General features: G+C 41.2%; 1 protein-coding gene across 1 annotated transcript in view; it reads right to left on the bottom strand.

The window, feature by feature from the left end:
* The window catches only part of GALNTL6 (polypeptide N-acetylgalactosaminyltransferase like 6), a 1,157,792-nt gene that overhangs the window by 6,537 nt on the left and 1,127,579 nt on the right, over window positions 1-23,676 (bottom strand). Inside the window, exons 11-12 of the mRNA XM_038573594.1 lie at window positions 20,665-20,781; window positions 10,796-10,945 (exon numbers count right to left, since the gene is read on the bottom strand). Coding sequence (XP_038429522.1) covers window positions 10,796-10,945; window positions 20,665-20,781 — 267 coding nt within the window. The remainder of the gene's footprint in view (window positions 1-10,795; window positions 10,946-20,664; window positions 20,782-23,676) is intronic.

Below are 23,676 nucleotides of genomic sequence, written 5' to 3'. Positions count from 1 at the left end.
ACTCCATATTTTGGGTGGATCATGCTAGTAGCAGAGAGGAGGATGGAGACAGGGTAGGGAGGCATTGGACTCTGGCCAAGAGAATCGAGAGAGGCTACTGCAATCATCCAGACTGAAGCTTACAAACCGAAACCCAAACCAACAAGGGGTGAGTTGGGGATGACCTGAGAAATGATCTGAGAGCTTTTTGAGAAGTAAATGTATAGGACTTTCTGATTCATGGCATGTGGGGTTTAAGGTGAGGGAAGAAGCGGATGACTAGAAGAAAAGCAGTGCTGAGGCAAGAAATGCTGGAAGAGGCTCAGGCTGAGGCAGTGGGGAGGAGAGTGATTTCTATTTTAGGCATAATGAATTGGAGGCAGCTGTGAAACATCCAGGTTCAGATGCCCAGTAAGCAGTTGTGTATAGACTGGACCTGAGGAAGAGGTCTGGTCTATACTTTTGTGTGCACAGTGGGGAGAACTGTTATTGCCTTTCACTGACTATTCATTTCTGGATAACATACATTGAAAGAGAATGCTTGGAGTGCCTGCCTGGGTGGCTCAGTGGTTCAGTGTCCGCCTTCAGCTCAGGTTGTGATCCTGGGGTCCTGGGATCAAGTCCTGCATCAGGCTCCCGGGAGGGAGCCTGCTTCTCCCTCTGCCTATGTCTCTGCCCCTCTCTGTGTCTCTCATGAATACATAAATAAAATAAAATATTTAAAAAAAGAAAGAAAAGGTATCTAATATGGATATTGCTACTTACGTGTGTGTGTGTGTGTGTTTTATGTGGGGCTTGAACTCACAACCCTGAGATCAAGACCTGAGCTGAGATCAAAAGTTGGACACTTGATCTACTGGGCCACCTAAGTGCCCCAAGATATTGCTAATTTTTAATCCTGATTTCATCCCTGACAGTAATCTTTGCTGGTCACTTAGTTTGTCAGTGATCTAGGTTTTCCAGCTTCAAAATGAATAGAGTGGAGGGGAGAAGAGTGGGATGAGATAAGATTTAGAATATCTGCCTTCCCACCTCTTAGTGTGGTGGAGAAAAACAAGGTTGATATATGAATGTCCTTTGTGCTCTGGGAGAAAGACAAATTAGGTAGTTTTTTGCGGCCTATTTTTACTGTTGGCATCTGGGCGAATGCAAATAATACCTTGATAGGCATAACAGGGACAAAGCAGTCTTACTGTCTATCCTTTTCCATTTTTTCTTTGACAGGTAGAATTTCTCACAGGAGGAGAAAATTGGTCTTCTTGCATCAGTGCCTAATTCGGCCAATCAGAAATAATGCTGCTTAATGTCCTGACAGAACCCCTGGGTGTGTGTAGTGAGGCAGTGTAAGCCACAGCAGACCTCGAACCCCTCCTCCTACTGACTCTTGACAGTAGCCAGGATTGTAAAAAAAAAAAAAATCTAATTTGATTAGACCTCTGCTTTTCAACCATTCAAAGCCTTCTTGGCCTCTTAGCTAAATTCTTAGCATGGACGGCAAGGTCTTGTATAGTCCTATCCCTGGCCAGATGTCTGATCTTGTATACATAGTTCATCATTTTCCCTCACACTCATACCTTCCAACTGGCTTCTCTTGTTTTTCTAAGAAAACTAAGATGTTGATTACCTCAGGGCCTTTGCATTAGCTAATACTGTATCTGGGGTCTTTTATTCTCTTACTTCCTTCATTTATCTAATTCCTGCTCATCTTTTAGATCTCCACTGAAATGTTAGTTTGTCAGAGAAACTTTGCCTACTTCTCTGACCTGGATAGAGCCCAGTGTTCTGTATTCTCATATTATCTTGTAACTTAATTTATTTAATCATTTTTGTCTGCCTCCCCACTGGACTGAAAGCTCCAAGAGTAGAGAAAACCCATCTGTTCCATATCTTGTTTCCATCTGTCCATAGCTCCTTATCTCCCCTCAGTAAACCTTCTGGGAGTCATATGAATATAATAATAGCTATTTATTAAATATGAATCTATGTGTCTAGCAGTGCTAAATATTCTATGTAGATTTTCTCATCTTATCTATGTAAACCACATAAGGAATCTGAAGGAATAGTGAATGAGGAGAAATAGGAAGCTAAGTTCATTTATTCAACAAATAATAATTACATGCCAACTATATGCCAGCCAGTGTTTTAGGTACTGAATAAAAGAAAGCAGAGAAAAACCCCTGCTCTCATGGAATTTACATTTGAATATCTAGCTATAGCTAAATAATGAAAATGGTATAAAAATGTATAATATAGAAATACAACTAATTAGCTCATCTTTTCCTATATGCAAACTTGTTGAAGAGCTAAGAACAATCAGAAGATAGTTTGTTGAACACATGTTTGCAATAGTTAACACTAATTGAACTCATGTGCTAGGTACTTTTAAATTTTATTTAATCATTACAACAATCCTCTAAGATAGATACTATTATTATCTTCATTTTATGAATGAGGAAACAAAAGCACATAGTAAGGAACTTTCCTGAGATCCCAGAGCCAGGACCCACACAGAAGCCAGAACTCCAGTCTTGGATCTCACAGGACCCAGAGCCTCTGCTCTTGACCTCTGAATTATGCTTCATCACTCTTCTTCACTGAGCCAACCAGCAGTCCTGCTCCACTTCTACCCTGCTCACCAGCAGATAACTAATTTAAATTTAAATACTAACATAAATTGTGTATAGTTCTTATTACCAAGATGCTTTTCTGTGAGTCTAAATCTTGGCAGGCATTTAATTCAAGAAGTATTAATCCTGATGTTAGAGTCTTGATGTTAGACTCTGGGATAATCTGTGATGGAGATTTTCTTGTTCTGAGTGACCAGAGAATGGCAGTTAAGTTCATTAGGATATTTCTAACTGGTATATAGAAATAGCAAAAGCTAAGAGGTCACAACAACTAAGTGAGACAAACAAATAAAAACAGGATGCGAAGATAACACTATTGAAAAGGTAGCTTCATTACTGTGTTAAATGCATTTCCCTTCTGGGAGTTAGCTTCCCTTGGTTGAATCCTTAATTTGAATTGAAGATCATAACTTCTTAGGGTACAATGACTTAAGTCCTCTATTACAAATGGGAGTATGATGTAGACATTGTGCATATTGTTTTCAGCAAGGTGTTTGAAAAGCCCTTCTTTGTTCTCTTTTGGGCAAACTGGAGAGGTGTGGGCTAGAAGAAATAACTAGATTTATTTTTTTAAAGATTTTATTCATTCACGAGAGACACAGAGAGAGGGGGCAGAGGCACAGGCAGAGGGATGAGAAGCAGGCTCAAGGAAGGGAGCCTGATGAAGGAATCGATCCTGGGACTCCAGGATCACGCCCTGGGCCAAAGGCAGGCGCTAAACTGCTGAGCCACCCAGGGATCCCTAGAAGAAATAACTATTAGGTAAATTTGTATCTGGTTGAATAACTTCATCCAAATGGTGCTCATTAATGGATCAGCGTCTGTATTATATGATAAAGGGCTCAGTTCTTGGCCTTGTGCATTGGGATCCACGACTTAGATGAAGGAATAAATGCATGCAGATTCATCTCATGGATGGAACAAAACTAGTTTATGGCTAATAAATTAGATCAAAGAGTTAAAACCTAGGCTGAGGTAAATCCAGTGAAATAGAATTTAATGGAAATAAATGGATAGCTACACAAGTATAAAAGATGAATTATACAGACAGGAGACGGTGGAGATGTATCTGTGTAGGAAAACAAAAAAAGACTGAGTTTTTTTTTAAGATTTTATTTATTTATTCGATTGAGAGAGAGAGAGAGAGAGGCAGAGACAAAGGCAGAGGGAGAAGCAGGCTCCATGCATGGAGCCCTATGTTGGACTCGATCCCCAGTCTCCAGGATCACGCCCTGGGATGAAGGTGGCGCCAAACCGCTGAGCCACCCGGGCTGCCCAAGAGACAGTTTTTATACTGAAAATTCATTAAAAAGCCAAGTATGTAAAGTTAAGGTAGAAAATCAATCAACTAAATCATAACAAAGAATGCTAGAAACAGATTCTACTTTCTTTGACCAGAATACACCTAGAATATTGTGTTCTGAGTATCATGATACTTTTTAGAACTATTTGGAGTATGTTAAAAGTGAGTGTCCAGGAAGTTTGGGTAGATCCTAATTAAGTCACAGGAAGAGTAGTGGCAGAAAACTGGGCCATTTAATCACAAGTAAAGAGTAAAGATAGGGCAAGCACTGTTCAAATATTTGGGATCTGCATTCAGTGAAGTAGATTACATTTAATCACTGTGGTACTAAAGGCCAGGGAAGAACTTTTTAATACTTGGGACTGTCCAAGAAATGAATGGGTTGAATTGGGATAATGTGACTGCCTAAGTATTACCACACATCCAGGATTTTGTAGTGGGGCTTCATACATCAGAACCCAAGTTGAAATACATGCCTTTTAATTAAACTCTTTGTATATACTTCCCTCATTTTTGGCCCTAAATCAATATCTAACCAGAACACTTTAAAAATAAGAACCTTGTGGCCTTCCATCTGGCATCTTTGTGGACCAGCAGGATTTTACGAGCTGAGAGGCCAAAGTCCTGGCATATATCACAAATTACAATAAATAGTCAAATGTAGGCATAAGCCAAGAATTCCGCCCACTCACTTTTTAAACTAATGTGACTGTTGCAATGTTATCAATTTAGCCTGAAAGGAAACTTCTTATCTGTATTTCCTGTTTGATGTTATTTTTAAGCCCTTTCTTATAGCAGTTAAACTACAAGAACACCCCAGGGAGTAACTAAGAATAGTAATTTAAACCTTTCACTTTTGGTCTTTGGGGAGGCTGTGTATGTGGTTCTGAGACCAAGAAATGTGTTAAGTGTTCTTTTTTTTTTTTCTCCTTCTTTCTTTTTAATTGAAATATAGTTGACACACAATGTTATATTGGTTTCAAGTTACAACATAGTGATTCAACAACTCTATACCTTATGCTGTGCTCACCACAAGTGTAGCTACCATCTGTCACTATACGACGTTATTACAATACCATTGACTATATTCCCTGTGCTGTACTTTTTCTCCTCATGACTTATTCATTCCATAACAGGAAGCCTTCACCCATTTTGCCTAGCCCTCATCCCCCTCCTCTCTGGCAAACATCAGTTTGCTCTCTGTATTTATGGATTTGTTACTGCTTTTTGTTTGTTCATTTGTTTTTGGATTCCACATATAAGTGAAATCATATGGTATTTGTCTTTCAGTGGCTGACTTGTTTCACTTAGCATTATACCCTCCAGGTCCATCCATATTGGATGGACTGCAAATAGCAAGATCTCATCCTTTTTTGTAGCTGAGTAATACTCCATCATATACATACAGATATATATATATCTGTTATACACACACACACACACACACACACACACCTGATGTCTTTTCTATCAACTCATCTATTAATGGACATTTGGGTTGCTTCCATGAGATATGTTAAATTTTGTCCAGCACAACTTGAGGTTCATGAAGAAGACCGTATCAATAATTGAACCCAGTAGTTCTTTAAGCCATTTAAAAAATGCTTATTTAGGAACTTCGTATATTTGATATTAAGCAGGCCAGACAGAAATAAAAGAAAAAGTTCCTGCCCTCAGGTAGTTAACTTCTAAAAAGGGAGACTATGTAGAATACAATGTTCTTGGAACAAAAGAAGAAACAATACGGTATAGGAATACAAATGGGGGGGGGGGCGGGAATTCCAACTAAGGCAGGAGGGAGGAACAGGGTAAAGAAGGTAGGTAAACGGGCAGCCTGGGTGGCTCAGCAGTTTAGCGCCACTTTCAGTCCAGGGCCTGATCCTGGAGACCCGGGATCAAGTCCCACATCGGGCTCCCTGCATGGAGCCTGCTTCTCCCTCTGCCTGTGTCTCTGCCTCTCTCTCTCTCTCTCTGTCTCTCATGAATAAATAAATAAAATCTTAAAAAAAAAAAAAAAGAAGAAGGTAGGTAAACATTGGAGCTGGAAAAGGGATTCTCCATCAGCTGCCTATGAGAATACTTTAGGAGCCTTCAAAAAATACCAATCCCCAGGCCTCACCTTCAGGGGAGCCTCAGTCAGTCTCACCTTATGTCGACAGCACACTGCATTAAATGCACCATTACAATGTCCTGGAACTGGCACATTTATAATGTTTGATGTTTATTCTTTTCCTTGGCCAACATTTTCTTGACTATCCTTGCCTCTTTCATTTCCATATAAATTTCAGAATCAGTTAATCAATTTCCACAAATAAACCTGCTGGTCTTTGGGATGATTTTGCATTAAACAGTTCAGGTAGGTCATAATCCCAGGGGCCTGGAATGGAGCCCCACATCAGGCTCTCTGCTCCGCAAGGAGCCTGCTTCTCCCTCTCCCTCTGTCTGTTATTCCCCCTGCTTGTGTTCTTTCTCTGTCAAATAAATAAATAAAATCTTAAAAAAAAAGGGAAAACCCCCAAACAGCAAATAAGCATGTGATATCACTCTACAACCACAAAATGAAAAGAGGAAAAGAAAAAGAAACAGATTGCCAAGAGTTGACAAAAATGTGGAGCAACTGGATTCTCATGAGGTATCTGTATACCCTGCCTACAGCTCTTCAGGCCTCACCAATTCAGTGCATGCTGGCCCAACTCCCAGCAGTTGGTCTTGGTATCTCACTCCCTAAGGGCTTTTTCTCTCTTCTCAAGAACTGTTCTGTCTGTAAGAGCAACAGTCTGGAGATGTCAGGGAACAAATGCTCCTCCCCTTAGGAATAAATTTACCCACAGGTCGACTAGAGTGGTGAATAAGTGCACCGACTCACTTGCTCTCTGATACATGCTCTATACCATTTCCAGAGATCTTTAGAAGGGTTGAGTTCTAATTGCCCCCAGTGGTACTTGCTTTATAGTTCACGCTTTATTGATTCCCATCCCTTCCTCATTCACTTACTTCCTACCAAGATTTTGGTAGGCCATCTCCCAAATAAAACACCCTCAAAATCTTACTTCAGATATACATCTAGAGAAACCCAAGTTAAGATATATATTATACTCCAATTAAAATTTATTAAAGGAAAGAGACATGGGAGATAACTCCTAATATTTTTTGTGGGGGGGGGAGGTGAGTAATAAGTTAATATTGCTTAGGATAGGTTGCTATAGTGATGTGGTACATCAGGATATATCTTATCACTATTTTCAGTGTAAAAATTGCATTTGTCACCCACATGAATATAAGTTTGATCATGTGTAATTTTTACACGGTTTAGCTCACTTAATTATCCCTATTATGTTGATAAGGAAGTTGAAAATCATAGATGAAATATAACTTATTCAGGATCACATGACTGTTTCAGGATGAATTAGGATATGCTAGGCTAGATGGGAAATCATTACGATGACCAGATTATGAAAGGTCAGGGGAAGAATTATCTTCTACCTAATGGGAAGCCAAGTAAAGTTATAAAACAGAGGAATGCAATGACCAGGTTTTGTAGAAACTTTGTTTGACTTCAGAATGGAAGATGGGTGAGAGAGAGAAGGGACAGGAGGCTGGATCACCTTGAGAGAGCTCTGGCAGTAATTCAGGGGTAAGATGGGAAGGGCTATAGGTAGGGCAGGGGCTGTAGACACAGCAGAGAGGATAGAGTTTTAGAGAGATTGGCTGGGGAGGGGATTGACAAATCTTAGTGACTAATTACGTTACTAGAAGAGGGAAGGAAGTTTTTTTGTTTTGGATATCAGTTAATAATTTAAACATTTTTACCGTCATCAGCAGTCATTGTTTTTGAAAGAGGGGTCCCCCTGGTGGTAAAAGATAACCATGAGTGGGATTCTTTATTCTTGGTACTTGTGAGACACAGCTGTATTACTGAACCTAGTTAACAAGACTGTAAAATAGGGATTCCCCTCTTTTTTTGTGGTGGCAATGGCCCACATCTAAGAATAATTGAAAGCTGAGTGGTGGGGTTGGGGGTAATGGGTATAGGTGGTCAAAAGGTACAAACCTCCAGTTGTAAGTGGAAGAAGTTCTGGGGATGTAAAGTACAACATGGTGACTATAGTTAATTACATATGTTGTATATTTGAAAGTTGCTGAGAGAGTAGACTTGAAAAGTTTCATCACACAAAAAAATTGTAACTATGTGAAGTGGTGGATGTATTAACTAAACTGATTGTGGTGGTCACTTCAAATATACACATATATCAAATTAGTACATTGTATACCTTAAATGTACACAATGTTATATGTCACTTATATCTCAGTAAAGCTGGGAAATGACCCAATAATCTCCTTAAAAAAAAAAAAAAGTACCACTGACGGATCAGAAGGTGGGGCCTGACAACAGCCTTCACCCACTCAAGCAAAATAGCTTCTGGCCACCTTTCCTCTCCAAGAAATTGCCAGGTAGCTAGGAGGAGGGGTTGCTTGCACTCAGTGGTGCTGAATCCAATAGGCACTGGGAAACTCCCCCCAGGGGAATGCTGATCTGCTTTCGTAAGAGCACAGCAGAGGAAAAAGGAGAGACTTTAAACCCAGATGCACCTGGATCTGAATGTTGGCTCTGGCACAAACATGCTAGTACTAGTTTCTTCCTCTGTGAATTACACGTTATAGAAACTAGGTGGTTGTGAGGTTTGAGGTAATATATGTAAAGCACTAGGTCAATGCTTCCTTAACAGTTGGAGATGATGATGATGATGATTACCTTAGGAGCTTAGGAGATGGCCCGCTGTGGTCCTTTAGGCAATTAGGAAAATCTTAGGGGTCCTGTTTATTCATGACTATGCTAATAAAAACAGAGAGCTCCACAGTTGACTCAAAAGATGCTAAACTACCTGGAAGCCCCCAGGGCCGAGTAGTAAATAGACAAGGTAATACCCCAGAGAGACCTCTCTCTTTGTGCTTTCTCTCTTTATGCCTTGGGAATAGCCCATGAAATAAACAAGAAGCCCTTTCAAAAACAGGTGCATTTGAATAAGCCTGAGTCATCCACCAAGATGAGATATTTCAGAAACTTTCCATTTTGAGCTCTTGGCATGTTCCTGATTATGTATAAATACCTTGCTTGTTATATAAATACACAGTGAATGTAACCTTTTGCTAAGTAATGCAAGGCCAAGCTACAAAAGCATCTGAGAAGGGAGCCAATTGCACCTAGTGGTTCCCTTTCACAAGCCCCTTAGGGTCCTGGAAAGGTTTAAAATGTTAAAGCTGTAAGAGTTACCTCTTGAAATCACCACAGCCATTTTTTTTTTTTCCTCTCCAGGAGCTCTGTGTGCATGTGTATTAGTTGGTTTTATCCATCTGTAAGCTTTTGTAAGCTCCCTAATGAAAACAACTGTATTTTCTTGGCTTAATTGCACATTATTGAGTGTTCTGTCTCTCGTGCTATAACTGTGCAATAATGAGGAATGGTTTGTTCATTAGGGACAACCAGCATATGAGGCAAATGGTGAATCGGGTATTTTATTGATGTGCCGAGAAAGGAACTTCTTAAAGATCAGAATATGACTATAAAAGCAAAACAAACAAAAAAAATAAAAGCAAAACAAAACAACTTTCTTATTGCATCACACATAGATTGTATCATAGCCAATAACAAAAAGGGTTTGGTAAGATTAATCACTTATGATGCAGTTCATAAGGAAAACAGAAGGGTACATACAACTGATGTTTTGTACTTTTTCTGGACACAGAGCCAGAATCTGCCAAATGCTGTGTGTGTGTTTGGGGGGGGGGGGGGAGGCTGGGTGGCATACAGAACAAACTTGTATAAATGAGTCTGCCTTTGAGAATAATTTTAGGTGCCCACTCCTGAAAGGTAGATACTGGAAAGCTTATTAGGTATCAAAACCAGTCATCCCCCATATTTGATTTTCTGAAGATTCTTTCCTTTAGCTTTCTGTAATGCCAGGGATACTAAGTTTTGCCTCAGCCACAGGTTAGCCAAAGTGCATGATTAAAGTGGTGGGTGTGACATTTCCTGTATAGTTTAGGGTAAGACTGGCACCTTCTTCCTGGCTAGGAGGGCACCCAGCACATCTATGAACTTGAGGGGTGGAATGGAGCTTACTGACAGTCAAGTCCTGCCCTAAAAACCAAAAAAGTGGAAAAGAAATTTGCGTGGTATCCTCAAAAGTTATCGAAAGGCAACTTGGTGAAAATAGTTTAAAATAAAAACTTAATTGCTCTTTATCAACTCAATAAAATGATTTTTGTATTTGCTTTTGAACTACCTTTTTTCTATCATTAAATGTTAACTTCATAATTTTTTAAACTTAAATCACCCAAATAAGTTCTCTTTTGTTATACTTGCAGTTTGCCAAGTTGCAAATGGGTCAGTCTGTAGAAAGATCGCAACAATTACACCTACGTGAGTGTGGATATGTAAATCTAATTGTCTTAACCTAGACAGGTCCCAAGCAAATGAGAATGAGATATAAATAAATGGATATCTTAAATGTTTGTGTGTGACTCAAGGTTCTTAAAAATTACACATGTGTGTGTTTGTTTATTGGGCACATGGTCCCTCCATTTGGTGGTTGTCTGGGCTAAGACTAGTCCCTTCCCTTGCAATATATGTTCTGGTTCAAAGCTATTTTTCAGTCATAAGTGATTATGGTGGGTGCACACACAGCAAGCAAAGCCAAAAGCAATGCCCCTTCCAGCAGACCCTGTCTTTCCCTCAACCTATGCTGGAGGTCTCCAACTGTCTGAGTCCAAAATGTATACTTTGTCCAGGCAACAATTTAAATCAAAACAGTGTGTTGACAAACTTTTGGGTTAGAAAGCCTTGAGCCCAGCAGTTTGAGAATGCCTGCAATGAACTGGGTCTTACCTTTCTGTGTCCCCAGAGCTGGTTCCCCTTCATGCCATGACAGTCATAGAGAGTGACTGGGCTGTTGTGGGAGATTGCATCGAAGCAGAATTTTCGGGTGTGCAGTGGCTCACCAGGTCGAATATCTTCTCTCCATCCAAAAGTAAAGAGCTAACAAAACAACAATAGCAGAAAAGCTACAGTGAGTTTAGAGTCTGGAGAGCATGGGGTGGGGGTGGGGGGAGGTTTTTTTTGCAATGTGGAATTTGTGCTTTGTGATTTACCCTAAAAGAACAACTTCTAGGCATAATAGAGGTGTTGAAAAAGGCATGTAATCATAAAACTCTATAGCTGCAACACCTTTGGGCACCTTTGGCCTGGGCTGCCAAAAAATACAAATGAGGAGTTTCCAAATAGGTACCAGAAAAAATAACAGAGGGGTGGCATGGAAAGAAAGAGGGAGGGAAGGATGGAGGGGGAGGGGAGAGAGGGAAGGAGAGAAACTCCCTTTTTTTTTTTAATTTTAAAAATTTATTCATGAGAGACACAGAGAGGCAGAGACATAGGCAGAGGGAGAAGCAGGCTCCCTGCAGGGAGCCCGTTGTGGGACTTGATCCCAGGACCTGGGGATCACGACCCGAGCTGAAGGCAGACGCTAATGGCTGAACCACCCAGGTGCTCCAGAGAGAAGCTCTTTAATAAAGTTCTTTACATTCTTCTTTTAGATAAAATGTTACTGGATCAAACACTACACAGTTAGCCCAAATAAACAGATTAACTGCAAAAAGACCAGGAGCCCAGTTGAGCTGGATTGATGCTTCCAGTGTGCAAATTTTGATTTAAATGGAAGCTGAGCTTAATGAAGTAAAGAATACGCAAATTAATTTTCTAGGGTTGGTATGAATAAGTCAGCAGGGCGACGTAGAAAGTTTTGGGCTATACCACACTGTAAGAGATACAGTTTACACACGTTACACAAATTCCTCCTTCTCAGATGAAAACACAAGGATATTTATTCTTACTGCATTTATTTTTTTAAAAAGATTTCATTTATTCATGAGAGACACACAGAGAGAGAGGCAGAGACACAGGCAGAGGGAGAAGCAGGCTCCATGCGGGGAGCCCAACGTGGGACCCGATCCCAGGACCCCAAGATCATGCCCTGGGCCAAAGCGAGGCTCCAAACTGCTGAGCCCCCCGGGCTGCCCATCTTACTACATTTAATAGACTCTGGTATTCCATCCAATCTTCTCCTCGTTTAGTCTATTCTACCTTATCCATCCCATTCTATTTTTTGAAAAATGCTACTTCTGAGGCACTAACATGGATTTTACAGTATATTAAATTAAGACACAAACCACTTCTGTAAGTGACTTATCACTGAAAAGTGTTGATTTTCTTGAGTTGGAGCTGATCAACCATCTGAGGAGTTCGGTGGGAGAAATCCTCAAGTAAGTGGGGAAAATAGATTAGATGAGCCCTCTGCATCCTTCCAATTCTAAAATTTCAATGAGGTTAGGGGCGCCGGGATAGGCTCCCCACAGGGAGCTGCTTTTTCCCTCTGCCTATGTCTCTGCCTCTCTCTCTGTGTCTCTCATGAACAAATAAATAAAATCTTTAAAAAAATAAATACAATTTCAATGAGGTTATATAATTCTTAGAATAGGACTTAAGGAGGCCTTTGTGAAGCCAAGCTGTGAATTGCAGGATAAAGAGCTGTCAAAGGGGCCCTGTTGATACAAAAGCGAGCTGGATGCTGAGCTGTGGAGAGAGAATACACTTGGCACTGATCACACCCTCAGAACTTTTCAGTTTTTCCATCCTACCTGGGTGAGAAAAATGTAGAGAATCTGGCAAAATGCCAGGAATGGCTAACAAAAAACAGTGAGGTGGTGGGGAGACTGCAGAAAACTTGAAAAAAAAAAACTGGGTTAAATGGTTGGAAGAAAATCAGAAAGAAATTATGTGAATCCAAAGATATGTAAGTGGATTTCCTGGGTAATGGTGAGTGACTATATATTCTGTTTCCCTGGAAGACAGGACAAAATAGAATGTTTTAAATAGAAGGCCAAGGATTTTTAGGTGAGGCATGTGAAATAGATTCATGAAGAGACATTGTGTGGTCTTTTTTTCTTATAGTCCCCCCCCCCCCTTTGATTGTGGACTGAGACATTTTTAGATTCATTTAAATCAACAGGCATGAGAGTGACTTATCAAGGAAAAGTGTTGAGCAGCTAGGTATTTCTGATTTGATCACTCTCTTTAAATCAGAACTCACGACTCCCTTGGCTTCTGAAACACTGTGCTCCTCTGTTACCCTTTTTCATCTTGCTCATGTCCCTTCTGTATCTGTCTCTTCCACATAGGTATGGCTCAGGGCTCTCCCTTGTCTCCTGTCCTTGTACCTCCTCTAGCTGCTATTATGCATGCTCAGTTCAACTCTCTCCAATACTTGGATACCAATAGTTGGTAACTTAGCATATGATATATCTGACTCCATGCAGGATTTCCCACCTGCCTGTCCCATGGATATCTCAAGTTCAAAACACCCTAGATTCAATTGATTCTGTTTCCTTCTCAGCCTGTTCCTACTCCTTTATTTTGTTTTAGTTGGTGGTCATAGTACTCACTTGCCAATCTGGGAGTCTTTCATCTTTTTTCTTTTCTTTCTTTTCTTTCTTTTTTTCTTTCTTTCTTTCTTTCTTCTTTCTTTCTTTCTTTCTTTCTTTCTTTCTTTCTTTCTTCTTTCTTTCTTTTTTTTGTCTTTCATCTTTAACCCCTTTGCCTCCCTCACCCTCCTTATTTAATCGATTAGCAAGTCTTACCATGTTTGTCTCCAAATATTGCTGGAAGTAGTCCCTTCTCTAGCTCCACTACCTTTGCCCTCAGTATTTCTTTTAAAGATTTATTTTTCTAAGAATTTATTTATTTATTTGAGAGGGAGAGAGAGATTGAGAGAGTACAAGACTGCAAAGGCAGGGAGGAGAAGCAGACTCTCCGCTGAGCAAGGAGTTCCACAGAGAGCTCCATCCAGGACCCTGGGGACCCCAAGATCATGACCTGAGCCAAAGGCAGCCTCTTAACCGATTGAGCCGCCTACGTGCCCAGGTTCTGGACTACTGAAATAACTTCCTGATTGGAGTCTTTCCCACCTTCCTTCACAACCGTTTGACTACGTTACCTCTTGTCCTAAAATCTCACAGTGTTTCACATAATGCTTAGAGACCACAGTACAAACACTTTAACATATAAGAATTCCCCATAATCCGGCCTTTGTATTCTCCCCCCTAGCTGCATCCCTTTTTCTGTAGTTTAAGTTCCAGCAACAACAAAACATTGGAAAGTTGCTAAGAGAGTAGATCTTAACAGTTCTCAACCACCGGAAAAACAAATTCTGTGACAACGGATGGTTATGTGTGTTAACTAGACTGGCTGCGGTGATCGCTTTGCAGTATGTACAAATATCGAATCATTACCCCATACAACGGAAGCTAATATGTCCTACGCCAATGATATCTCAATTCAAAAATGTGTGCAGTTCCTTGCACTGATCAAGCTGCATTTTCCCTTTTGCGACTCTGATCATGAGAATCCCTGTGGTCAGGAGGCCAAGATTCACCACTTCACCCTCGTTTATGCTCATGAGTTCCTTGAGATTCAGTCCAGGCACCTACTCATCCAAGAAGCCTTCCCCTCAAACCCCTTACTCCTTCTCTTCCTTTACCTTATTTCATCATGATTGTCCATCTATGTTTCTTTATCTCTCGCTAGACAGATTCTTAATGGTTGGAATCATATCTTTCTTATCTTTGAATTTCCAGCATCCAGAACAATTCATGATGCATAATAAATATCCATCAAAATTTCTATTTAATAAATGAAAATGTGCACCCCTTCTATTAACAGAAAGGGCTCTGGGATAACTGACAAGATCAATCAATTGGTCTTTTTAATCTTTTAAATGAATTTGTGCTGCTTGTGTCAAATCACAACACTGTCAATGATAATATTATTTTTTGAAACTTCATCTTCAGAGATTCTGGACTTGGTTACCTATTACTGAAGTAGAAACTTCCTGTCCTATAAACCTGTCATTAGCACTGATTAAATCTTAATTTCACTGAAATATCACATTTCCATGGTACTGTAAGCAGCCCAACCCATGCAGGAACTGGTGGTGTTGATTGATTTTTCCATTTCCTTCTGTGCCTCAACTTCCCTTTTTGGCCAGAGCTGAAAGGAACAGTCATCATTACCTAGCCTAGCCCCTCATCATTCAGTTGGGGGAAATCACGTCTGCAGGAGTTAAATGGTTGGTCCCTACCACACTTCAAGTGGTCAGGCTTATGTCTGTCTTTCTTTTTCTTTCTTTCTTTCTTTCTTTCTTTCTTTCTTTCTTTCTTTCTTTCTTTCTTTCTTTCTTTCTTTCTCCTTCCTTCCCTTCCTTCCTTCCTTCCTTCCTTCCTTCCTTCCTTCCTTCCTTCCTTCCTTCCTTCCTTCCTTCCTTCCTTCCTTCCTTCTTGTCTTTCTGTCTTTTTAAAGATTTATTTATTTATTTTGAGAGAGTGTCCAGGGTGGAGGGGAGGGAAAGAGAATGGGAGAAAATCTCATGCAAGGCTTGATCTCATCACACTGAGATCATGACCTGAGTTGAAATCAAGAGTACCATGCTTAACCAACTGAGCCATCCAGGCCCTTTGGCTTATGTATTCTCGCTTTCTCTTTTTTAAAGATTTATTTACTTATTTGAGGGAGAGTGCAAGTGAGCAAGTAGGAGGAGGAGCAGAGGGAGAGAATCTCTAAGCAGAGTTCCCGCTCAGGGGGGAGCCCAATAACACAGGGCTCCATCCCACCACCCTTGAGACCATGACCTGAGCTGAAACCAAGAGTCAGATGCTTAACTGACTGAGCTACCCAGGTGTTCCTGCTTATGTAATCTTTTATAGACAGTCTTTAAAATTTTATTTTTGCTTTTTTTTTTAGATTTTATTTATTTATTCATGAGAGACACGGAAAGAGGCAGAGACATAGGCAGAAGGAGAAGAAGGCTCCCTGTGGGGAGCCTGCTGCAGGACTCTGTCCCAGGACCCTGGGATCATGCCCTGAGCCAAAGGCAGACACTCAACTACTGAGCCACCCAGGTGACCCACTTTTTGCTTTTTTAATTTTTACTTTTCTTATTTTTTATTAAATAGATCAGTTAAGTACAAAAGAATTCCTCTATTAAAGCAAATGTCAACAAATTCTTCTTTTGACAGACTTATTCATCTATTGTCCAAATTCTATCCCAAGGCTCCTTAGGTGACTTTTATTTCTTGTTTCTAGGTTTGTCATTATAGTGAGATAATCATTCTCAGATTTGTAGATTGATTTTTAGCTGGTGGTCTCCACAGTATTTTATGCTGTATCATCATCATTATCATCACCATCATCATGATTATGTGGTGATTACTTTCCTGCATTCCAAGTGACATTTCCAGATAATATCAACTGCTTTATTCTTCTGCACCTACCATTAGCTAAAATTTTTCTCTTATGTCTTTGAAATGCTTTTTTATTGCCATTCATCTTATCCTAATGGCCATGTCAGTCCAATCAGGCACCAAGCCTTTCATTCATTAAGCACACTTTCTCCTGTGCAATTTTGTCAAACCAGAAACAAGCAGACATTATGAATGTATTTTCATCGTTTGCATTCTGTGATGTTATTGTGACATTTATGGTTTGTCTCTCAGCCTTGGGCTGTTCCTTACTGATGGAAGGATTTAGATTTCATTCAGGTTTCCTGTACAATAACTCTTGATTTTTTTTCAACCTCAAATCCTCAGTTGTAGAATAAATTGATGTTCATCTCTCCACTTCTTGTTTTTAAGTGATAATTAAAAAAAAGATTTATTTATTTATTCATGAAATTCACACATACACACACAGAGGCAGAGACATAGGCAGACGGAGAAGCAGGCTCCTGGCAGGAACCCGATGCAGGGCTTGATCCTGGATCCCGGGATCATGACCTGAGCTGAAGGCAGCTGCCCAACTGCTGAGCCATCCAGGGGTCCCAAGTGATACTTTTAAGTGCAAATCCAGAATGATACATAACTTGTACTTCTTTGCTCTAATGTCAGTGTGGTACATGTGATGTTGCCTGGGTTTATAGTAATATAAATACGCTTACTACCTTGATCTTGCTACCTGATTTGAGAAGATTGAAAATATTTTTCTCTCCTTGGGTAATTATATTTTACTTTCTTATTAGGTGGTTGGTAGGAATCTGAGCCACTGCATGTTCCAGACGGTACCTATCACTGTTCTGAGCTCTGTATCCCAGGATCAGTTCTTTGCCCCATACAATGACTTGCTTTTGTCTCTGCCTGCACATCTCCTTTCCAGGTCTCGCAAAGGGAACATTCAGTCTGCTTCCTCAGTGGGAGGAAGGCCTGGCCTGCTGCAGTGCTGCCTCCCCAGCATGATATGGCCGCAGAGGGCTCTACTTTCTCCCTCCCCTGCCCTCCCCTGGACTTGTAACGGCATTTGGAAGGTATTCTTTCCAGACCATACAGTCCTATTAAGGTCTATTTGCTTTCTCTTTTTTGATCCCTAAAGGAAACTGAAAGCCAGTACACAAAGCTACAGTGATCTCAAACAGCTAAATAGATGGCCCTGGAAAAATGAGTCACACAAATTGCTTCCTTCACAAAAGCCAAATTAGTCATCACTGGTGTTCTGCAACAAAAGGCATTTTCTTATAAAGGTGCTTCTGTAGACTATCCTTTATTTCCCATGTAACTATTTTGTTTATCCCTTTGTGTTTTATTTTTGCCGTTTGTTAAAAAGGATCATTTCAACTCTAATAAGTGCCCGTTGTGTGTTCTTTGAATGCTTTTGAATAAAAAAGAATACCTATAATTTTACTCCTTTGATGCACTTCTTTTTTCACCCAGGCATTTTAATCTGAATGGAGGAGAATGAGTTTTAATTCATATAAATCATTGAGTAATACAGTGAATAAAGCTTACAGCTAATTGCAAAAGCAAATCAGCTTGTAATGTTTTAATCACCAAGTCGATATATGGTGATACATATTTCAAAGATGATTCATTTTTTACCTCCTGTCAACTTTGTTTAATCTCCCTGTAGCTCTGTTTTCAGAACCTAGAGACCAGAAATCTTTCTAAAGAGCTGGATTAACTCGTCTTCTTGGGCTTTGTATAGTTGTCTGCTTGTCTGCTTGTCTGGTGCTGCCCTCTGGTGACTATTTCTTGAATTACATGACAGATTTTAGCAGGTCATCATGAGGCGGGAAAAAGAAACCAAACATTTTTAAAGTGTATGCAATATAGTTGGTTTTATTTATATTGATTTTTTTGGCTATCAACTAAAACCTGTGGTCTAGAGCATATTTCACTCTAGAACATTCCAGGGAATAGAACTATGAAACCTGATTCAGGCATTCAGGCAGGCATGCTTCCTAATCAGCTGGCTGGCTAGATGTGTTTCCTGGTGGGGCTGCACAGGGGTGGTAGAGAGAAATTTAGCCCAACAGACATAGATTTTCCATATGGCATGCTTCTTTTTATTTTTTCTTTAAAAAATATCCCTTTCCACTCTGGTAGGCCTCTGAAGCCTTCTCTCTTGCTTCCAGGGTGAAATCACAATTGCTTCTTGGAGAGGACAGGCCAGACTATCCCTCACGTCTCTGGTCACACCCCTGTGTGCTCATAGAAGATGGGTGAAGGAGCAGAAAGTCAGCTTTTACTGATACTTTATTCTCATCAGTAAATCCTGGAGCTGCAGAGCCTTCTTTAAAACCCATCTGATAAGTGTCTGCACTCTGAGCAGGATATATTTGAGTGAATGATAAATAGTTTTTGGTTTTGGCGGCTGCCTTGGACCTGGGAGAGATTTCTAATTTGGGTTTAGTATAAAGTGTTCTGGGGGAGGACATGTCAGAAAGCAGAAGGGAAAGTACATTTATTTAGCCCCTACCACACGTGCAGGATGCTGTTATATCATAGACATGGTTTATTCTCATAATCAACCTGTTTGTGAGGTGAATATTCCTGTCACTATTTAGAGGTGGGGGAACCGCAGCTTAGAGAATTTAACTGGGACGCTTGGGTGGCTCAGTCAGTTAACTGACTGCTTTCGGCTCAGGTCACGATCCCAGGGGCCTGGGTTCGAGCCCCTGCGCTGGGCTCCCTGCTCAGTGGGGACTTGCTTCTTCCTCTCCTCCTCACTCATGCTATCTTTCTAGTTCTCTCTCTCTAAATAAATAAAATCTTAGAGAGAAAGATTCAACAATTCCACAAGGTCACACAGGTTAAAGTGGCTGAAATCTAGGCCCACAAGGCCCCCAGTCCTTCTGGAACACCATGAGGCTGTGGGTGAGAGTGCAAGGGCCAGATTACTGGCAAGGGGAAGGGCAATGTTGGTTCACTGACCGATCGCATTAATTCTGGACTGTGCTGTGCACTCGATTCACTGCTGCTTTCCTGAATCATGCTGCTCTGCATTGTACTGTAGGTTATAGGTGGGGTGGGAAGGGACAGCGGGGTGAGGACGGGGAGGGGGGTTGCTAACGTGATGTACCTCAGCACACCCGAACAGCTCTTTAAGATCCTAGGCTGGGCACAGTTTGTCTTCACTAGTTTAATATCCAAGCTATAGAAGAGAACTAAAGCCTTACTGGAAATTGCTTGTCTATTGTTTTCGATTTTCATAGGAGAGGGATTATGGGCAATTCTGGGAAACAAAGCACAGGCAATTTATACTATCCTGAACATGGGATGTATCCTTTTGCAGAGGGAGAGAAGAGAGTAGGATAGGGAAGGGGCTTTAACTGTACCTGTAAATTTTATTCTTTTAAAAAATATGGCAATAGCTGCGGATACTTATTAAATCTGTATAGTGAGTGTACCAAGGTGTGCCAGAATATTTTTATAGTTTCCTATTTGATGTTTCATAATTAAAAAATATTTTATTTATTTATTCATGAGAGACACACAGAGAGAAGCAGAGACATAGGCAGAGGGAGAAGCAGGCTTCCCATGGGGAGCCCGATGTGGGACTCGATCCCAGGATCTCAGATCACAACCTGAGCCAAAGGTAGATGCTCAACCACTGAGCTACCCAGGCATCCTTGATTTTTCATAATTAAAAATTAAGACAATAAAGAGGGGCAGACACAATTCTACCCACTATCATTTCTCTTTTGCAAGTGACATGGTGTGAGGAAAATCCCTTATAAAGACCATCAATTTTCAAAGTGGGTCAGGAATTGCAACTTGCTTAATAAACAGAATTGCACTGAAATCCTTTTCAATCGAAGGCAGTAAATGGTTGTAAAGTATCCCATGAAGTCCATGTTGGGGTGTTACTGTCTCAAAGTTGTCCTTTGTGTGTAAGATTACGGACTGCTACAGCAACAAAAGGTGTATGTAAAGTATACTTTTCAACATGTAGCCAGAGGGGAAAATAAGATTAGATAAGGTCACACACACACACAAAACTTACAAAATAACAAAGAGTCTTTCAATAAAACTGTGAAATTTAGTTGGGAGATTACATGGCACTCTATAGGCTTTCTGTGGTTTGATGGTTACCATTCCGGGAATAGAAATGTGAGCCTAGGGTCACAATGCACGTCTCTACCACCCTTTCTGTTATTCAGAGCATGTCTTCATGCATGATCTCAATTGATTGTCACATCTGCTCTGAGACAGACAGAAACGAAGAAGGTAAGTAATTCGCTGGACTACAGAGCTGGTTGGTGGCAGGAGCAGGACCCCACTGTAAGTCCTACACGTCCCACTTAGAGATCTGTCCTCCCCCTGTCCCTCCATGCCTGCCTCAGCCCGGCTTGCTTCTGTCACTTCCCGTGGCCAATGTACCTGTTCATGAGACCATGTCCTTTCGGAACCATCCTTGACACAGATGTCCAGCCTCAGCTCGGTGCCCGTCGCTCCATGCTTGCTGTCCACGCACAGATTTGCTGCCACGTTTCGAATCTGTGGAGAGAAGAAAAAATGAGCCCGGGGCTGGTTTTGATTGCACCCCTAGCTCTTGGCAATCCTGCTAGAAGCAGTAGTTATCTTGTTTTCTTTTTAATCTACTTGAGAAAGAGAGAGAGGGAGAGCAAGAGAGCAAGCGAGAGAGAGAGAGAGAGAGAGAACAAATGAGCAGGTTCACCCATGAGCAGGGGCAGGGGCAGAGGGAGAGGGAGGGGGTAGAGCAAGTGCACATGTCTGTGCCTAGGGGGGAGGGGAGAGGAGTAGCAGATTCTGCTGAGCAGGGAGCAGGTGCAGGGCTTGATCCCAGGACCCTGAGGTCTGGACTTGGGCCAAAGGCAGATGTTTAACCAACTGAGCCACCCAGGCACCCCTTATTAGTTGTCTTTCTGATTACATGTTTGCTGAATGATGCTTTAAACTTACATGCAACTTGTGGAGCAAAAATCAAGGAATTAAATATAACATGGCCTAGTGGGCAGGTAAGAGGGAAACTGCAGCTGGCCTCAGCAAAGGACTGTGTGATAATGCAATATGGAAAGCAGCCTCAAGTTCATGACTTTCATAAAATGGCGATTTTTTTTTTTTCTTCAAGAGGTTCTTAACTTGGAATTTGTTATCTTCTTGCACCAGAGCATCTTCTACTATTTCTGCCTTAGCTGGGAGAGAGATCTGATATGGAGCAGCAAATGCAAGTAGAGTGGGTGACAGAAGAGAATGACTGAGCACACTGCATGGTTCTGTGCAGGATGTGGTGACATGTCCCAGTTTGCCTGGATGATCCTGGTCTACACCTGTTATCATGGTGTAGAATTTCTCCTGGATGATGAACTCAGTGTCACTCTAGAGTATTAACAAAATAAGAATGAAGGTACTATTGGTGCAATGCTACACTGGATGAAGGTTCTCTATGTGAAGTCTGAACTTTGAAAAGTTGCAGAATGAGAAAAAAGTGACCAATAATTCCTTAAAATAATCGTGTTAATACTGATGTAAGGAACTGAGTGGTTAGAGGTAGGCAAAGAGTGGACTATGTGAAGTATCAACAATAGAAATAGCAACAGAGGGATCCCTGGGGGGCTCAGTGGTTTAGCGCCCGCCTTTGGCCCAGGGCACAATCCTGGAGTCCCAGGATCAAGTCCCACATCAGGCTCCCCGCATGGAGCCTGCTTCTCCCTCTGCCTGTGTCTCTGCCTCTCTCTCTCTCTCTCTCTCTGTGTCTCTCATGAATAAATAAATAAAATCTTTCAAAAAAAAAAAAAAAAGAAAGAAATAGCAACAGAAAGAGTCTGGTCATGGAAATGTGTTCCTTTGTGAAGTCTGCCTGGCTGAGGTTTTCACCAATTCTGCTGACATTGGAACCGCACCCCATGATAGAGTTGGATGTTGCTTATGGTTTGTTACTCAGGTGTCAACGTTTCGCTAAGCTCAAATATCTCAATCCTTTTTATGCCTTTATATAGTGTTGGATTATAATAATCCCTTAGGTATTGTTAAGAATGGAAACAAGGACAGGATGTACTCAGGTGATAATTTTAGTCAAGGCCCTTTTGCCAAGAATGAGCATGAGCAGATAAGGAAAGGAGTCTGTCCAGGAGAGAAAGACAGCTGAAGCGGACTGATTCCTACTGGGGCTGAGGCAAGAGGAAGGGAGAAGGTTGTAATGAAATATACTGAAAGGATATATCATGAAAGGAATAAATGATGCTGGAATGGGATTGTTGGGGAGAGAGCACTTTCTTATTTCACTTACTGTAGGAGTAGAGGTTGGTATAGCATCATTTGTGAGGGAACCAAGGTGGTAGATACCAACTTCCCCATTCAGGGAATTTGGCAATAGTAGGGGTTCATCACCCACTGTTGGACTATATATTCAGGGTCTCTGTCCCTTATTTCACAGGGAATTGTGAAATAATGTAGAGCCCAGGACAGCAGTTCTTAACCTAGTTTGGTCTACAGACCTATCTGAGAATCCAAGGAAAGCTATGGACACTTTTACAAAACCAAACTAACAAATGAAACCATAGGTGGATACTGTGTTCATTTTCCTGGAACCTAAACTCCACATTTGAACCCTGAATTTGGGAAAATGCTTTCTACCCACTCCTTGAAAATTACTTGTATCCTGCCTCCGTGTAGGGTGGGAAATCCCGAAAGCCAGGGAATGGATTTGGCTGCTGTCAAAGTGCACCTGATTCACTCTCACTTCTCTTTTCTCCACCTTCCAGGGAGGTGTGGTACCAGGGAGGAATTTTGGTGCGGAATTTGGGGAGCCAAGCCTAAAATCAGCTTTTTGTAAAATCAATTCCTTGATGTGTGATTGAGTTTCTGTGGTGAAATAGAAACATCTAGAAGGTCAAAAGTTTTTTTGCCACTGACTTGAGCCTGGCACACTCCGTAAAGCCCCCACTTAATCTCCTTATCTGAATCCAGTCTGTTGGTTTTCTAAAGCTGCCTCTAACCTGAGAGCTGCCTCTCAGAACTCTGAGCAGGACTCTTTCCATTGCTGGACCATTGAACTCAGAGACACACTTTAGAGAACCAGCATCAGTTTGTGCCAGAGACACCTTCAGGGCACTATTGTTCCCTCTCCTTGAGTCCAGAAGCTCTGAACCACATTCAGGAAACACAGCAGCTGCTTATGGTTTATGGCCAGTTGGCCACCGAGGGAGAAGTGTGCTCTTCTCCATGGGCTGGCACGGTGCTCCCTCACTGAGGGGCTCTGCTCTCGGGAGAGGAGGATGTCGGGAAGAAAAGAATATATACAAGCCAGGGCTGCCGAATGGCAAATCTGCCAAATCTGCCTGCGGCTACACCCCAAAGCCCATCAGAGAGCCTTGTTTTGGTTTCTCAAATGCTGCGAGCTTGGAGGGCTCTGGCAGGGATGGAGGAGAT

The sequence above is a fragment of the Canis lupus genome, chromosome 25, assembly GCF_011100685.1.
Source record: "Canis lupus familiaris isolate Mischka breed German Shepherd chromosome 25, alternate assembly UU_Cfam_GSD_1.0, whole genome shotgun sequence".
In the NCBI taxonomy this organism is placed as follows: Eukaryota; Metazoa; Chordata; class Mammalia; order Carnivora; family Canidae; genus Canis; species Canis lupus.
The sequence above is the reverse complement of the archived record's forward strand: the minus strand, read 5'-3'. Positions and strand labels throughout refer to the sequence as shown.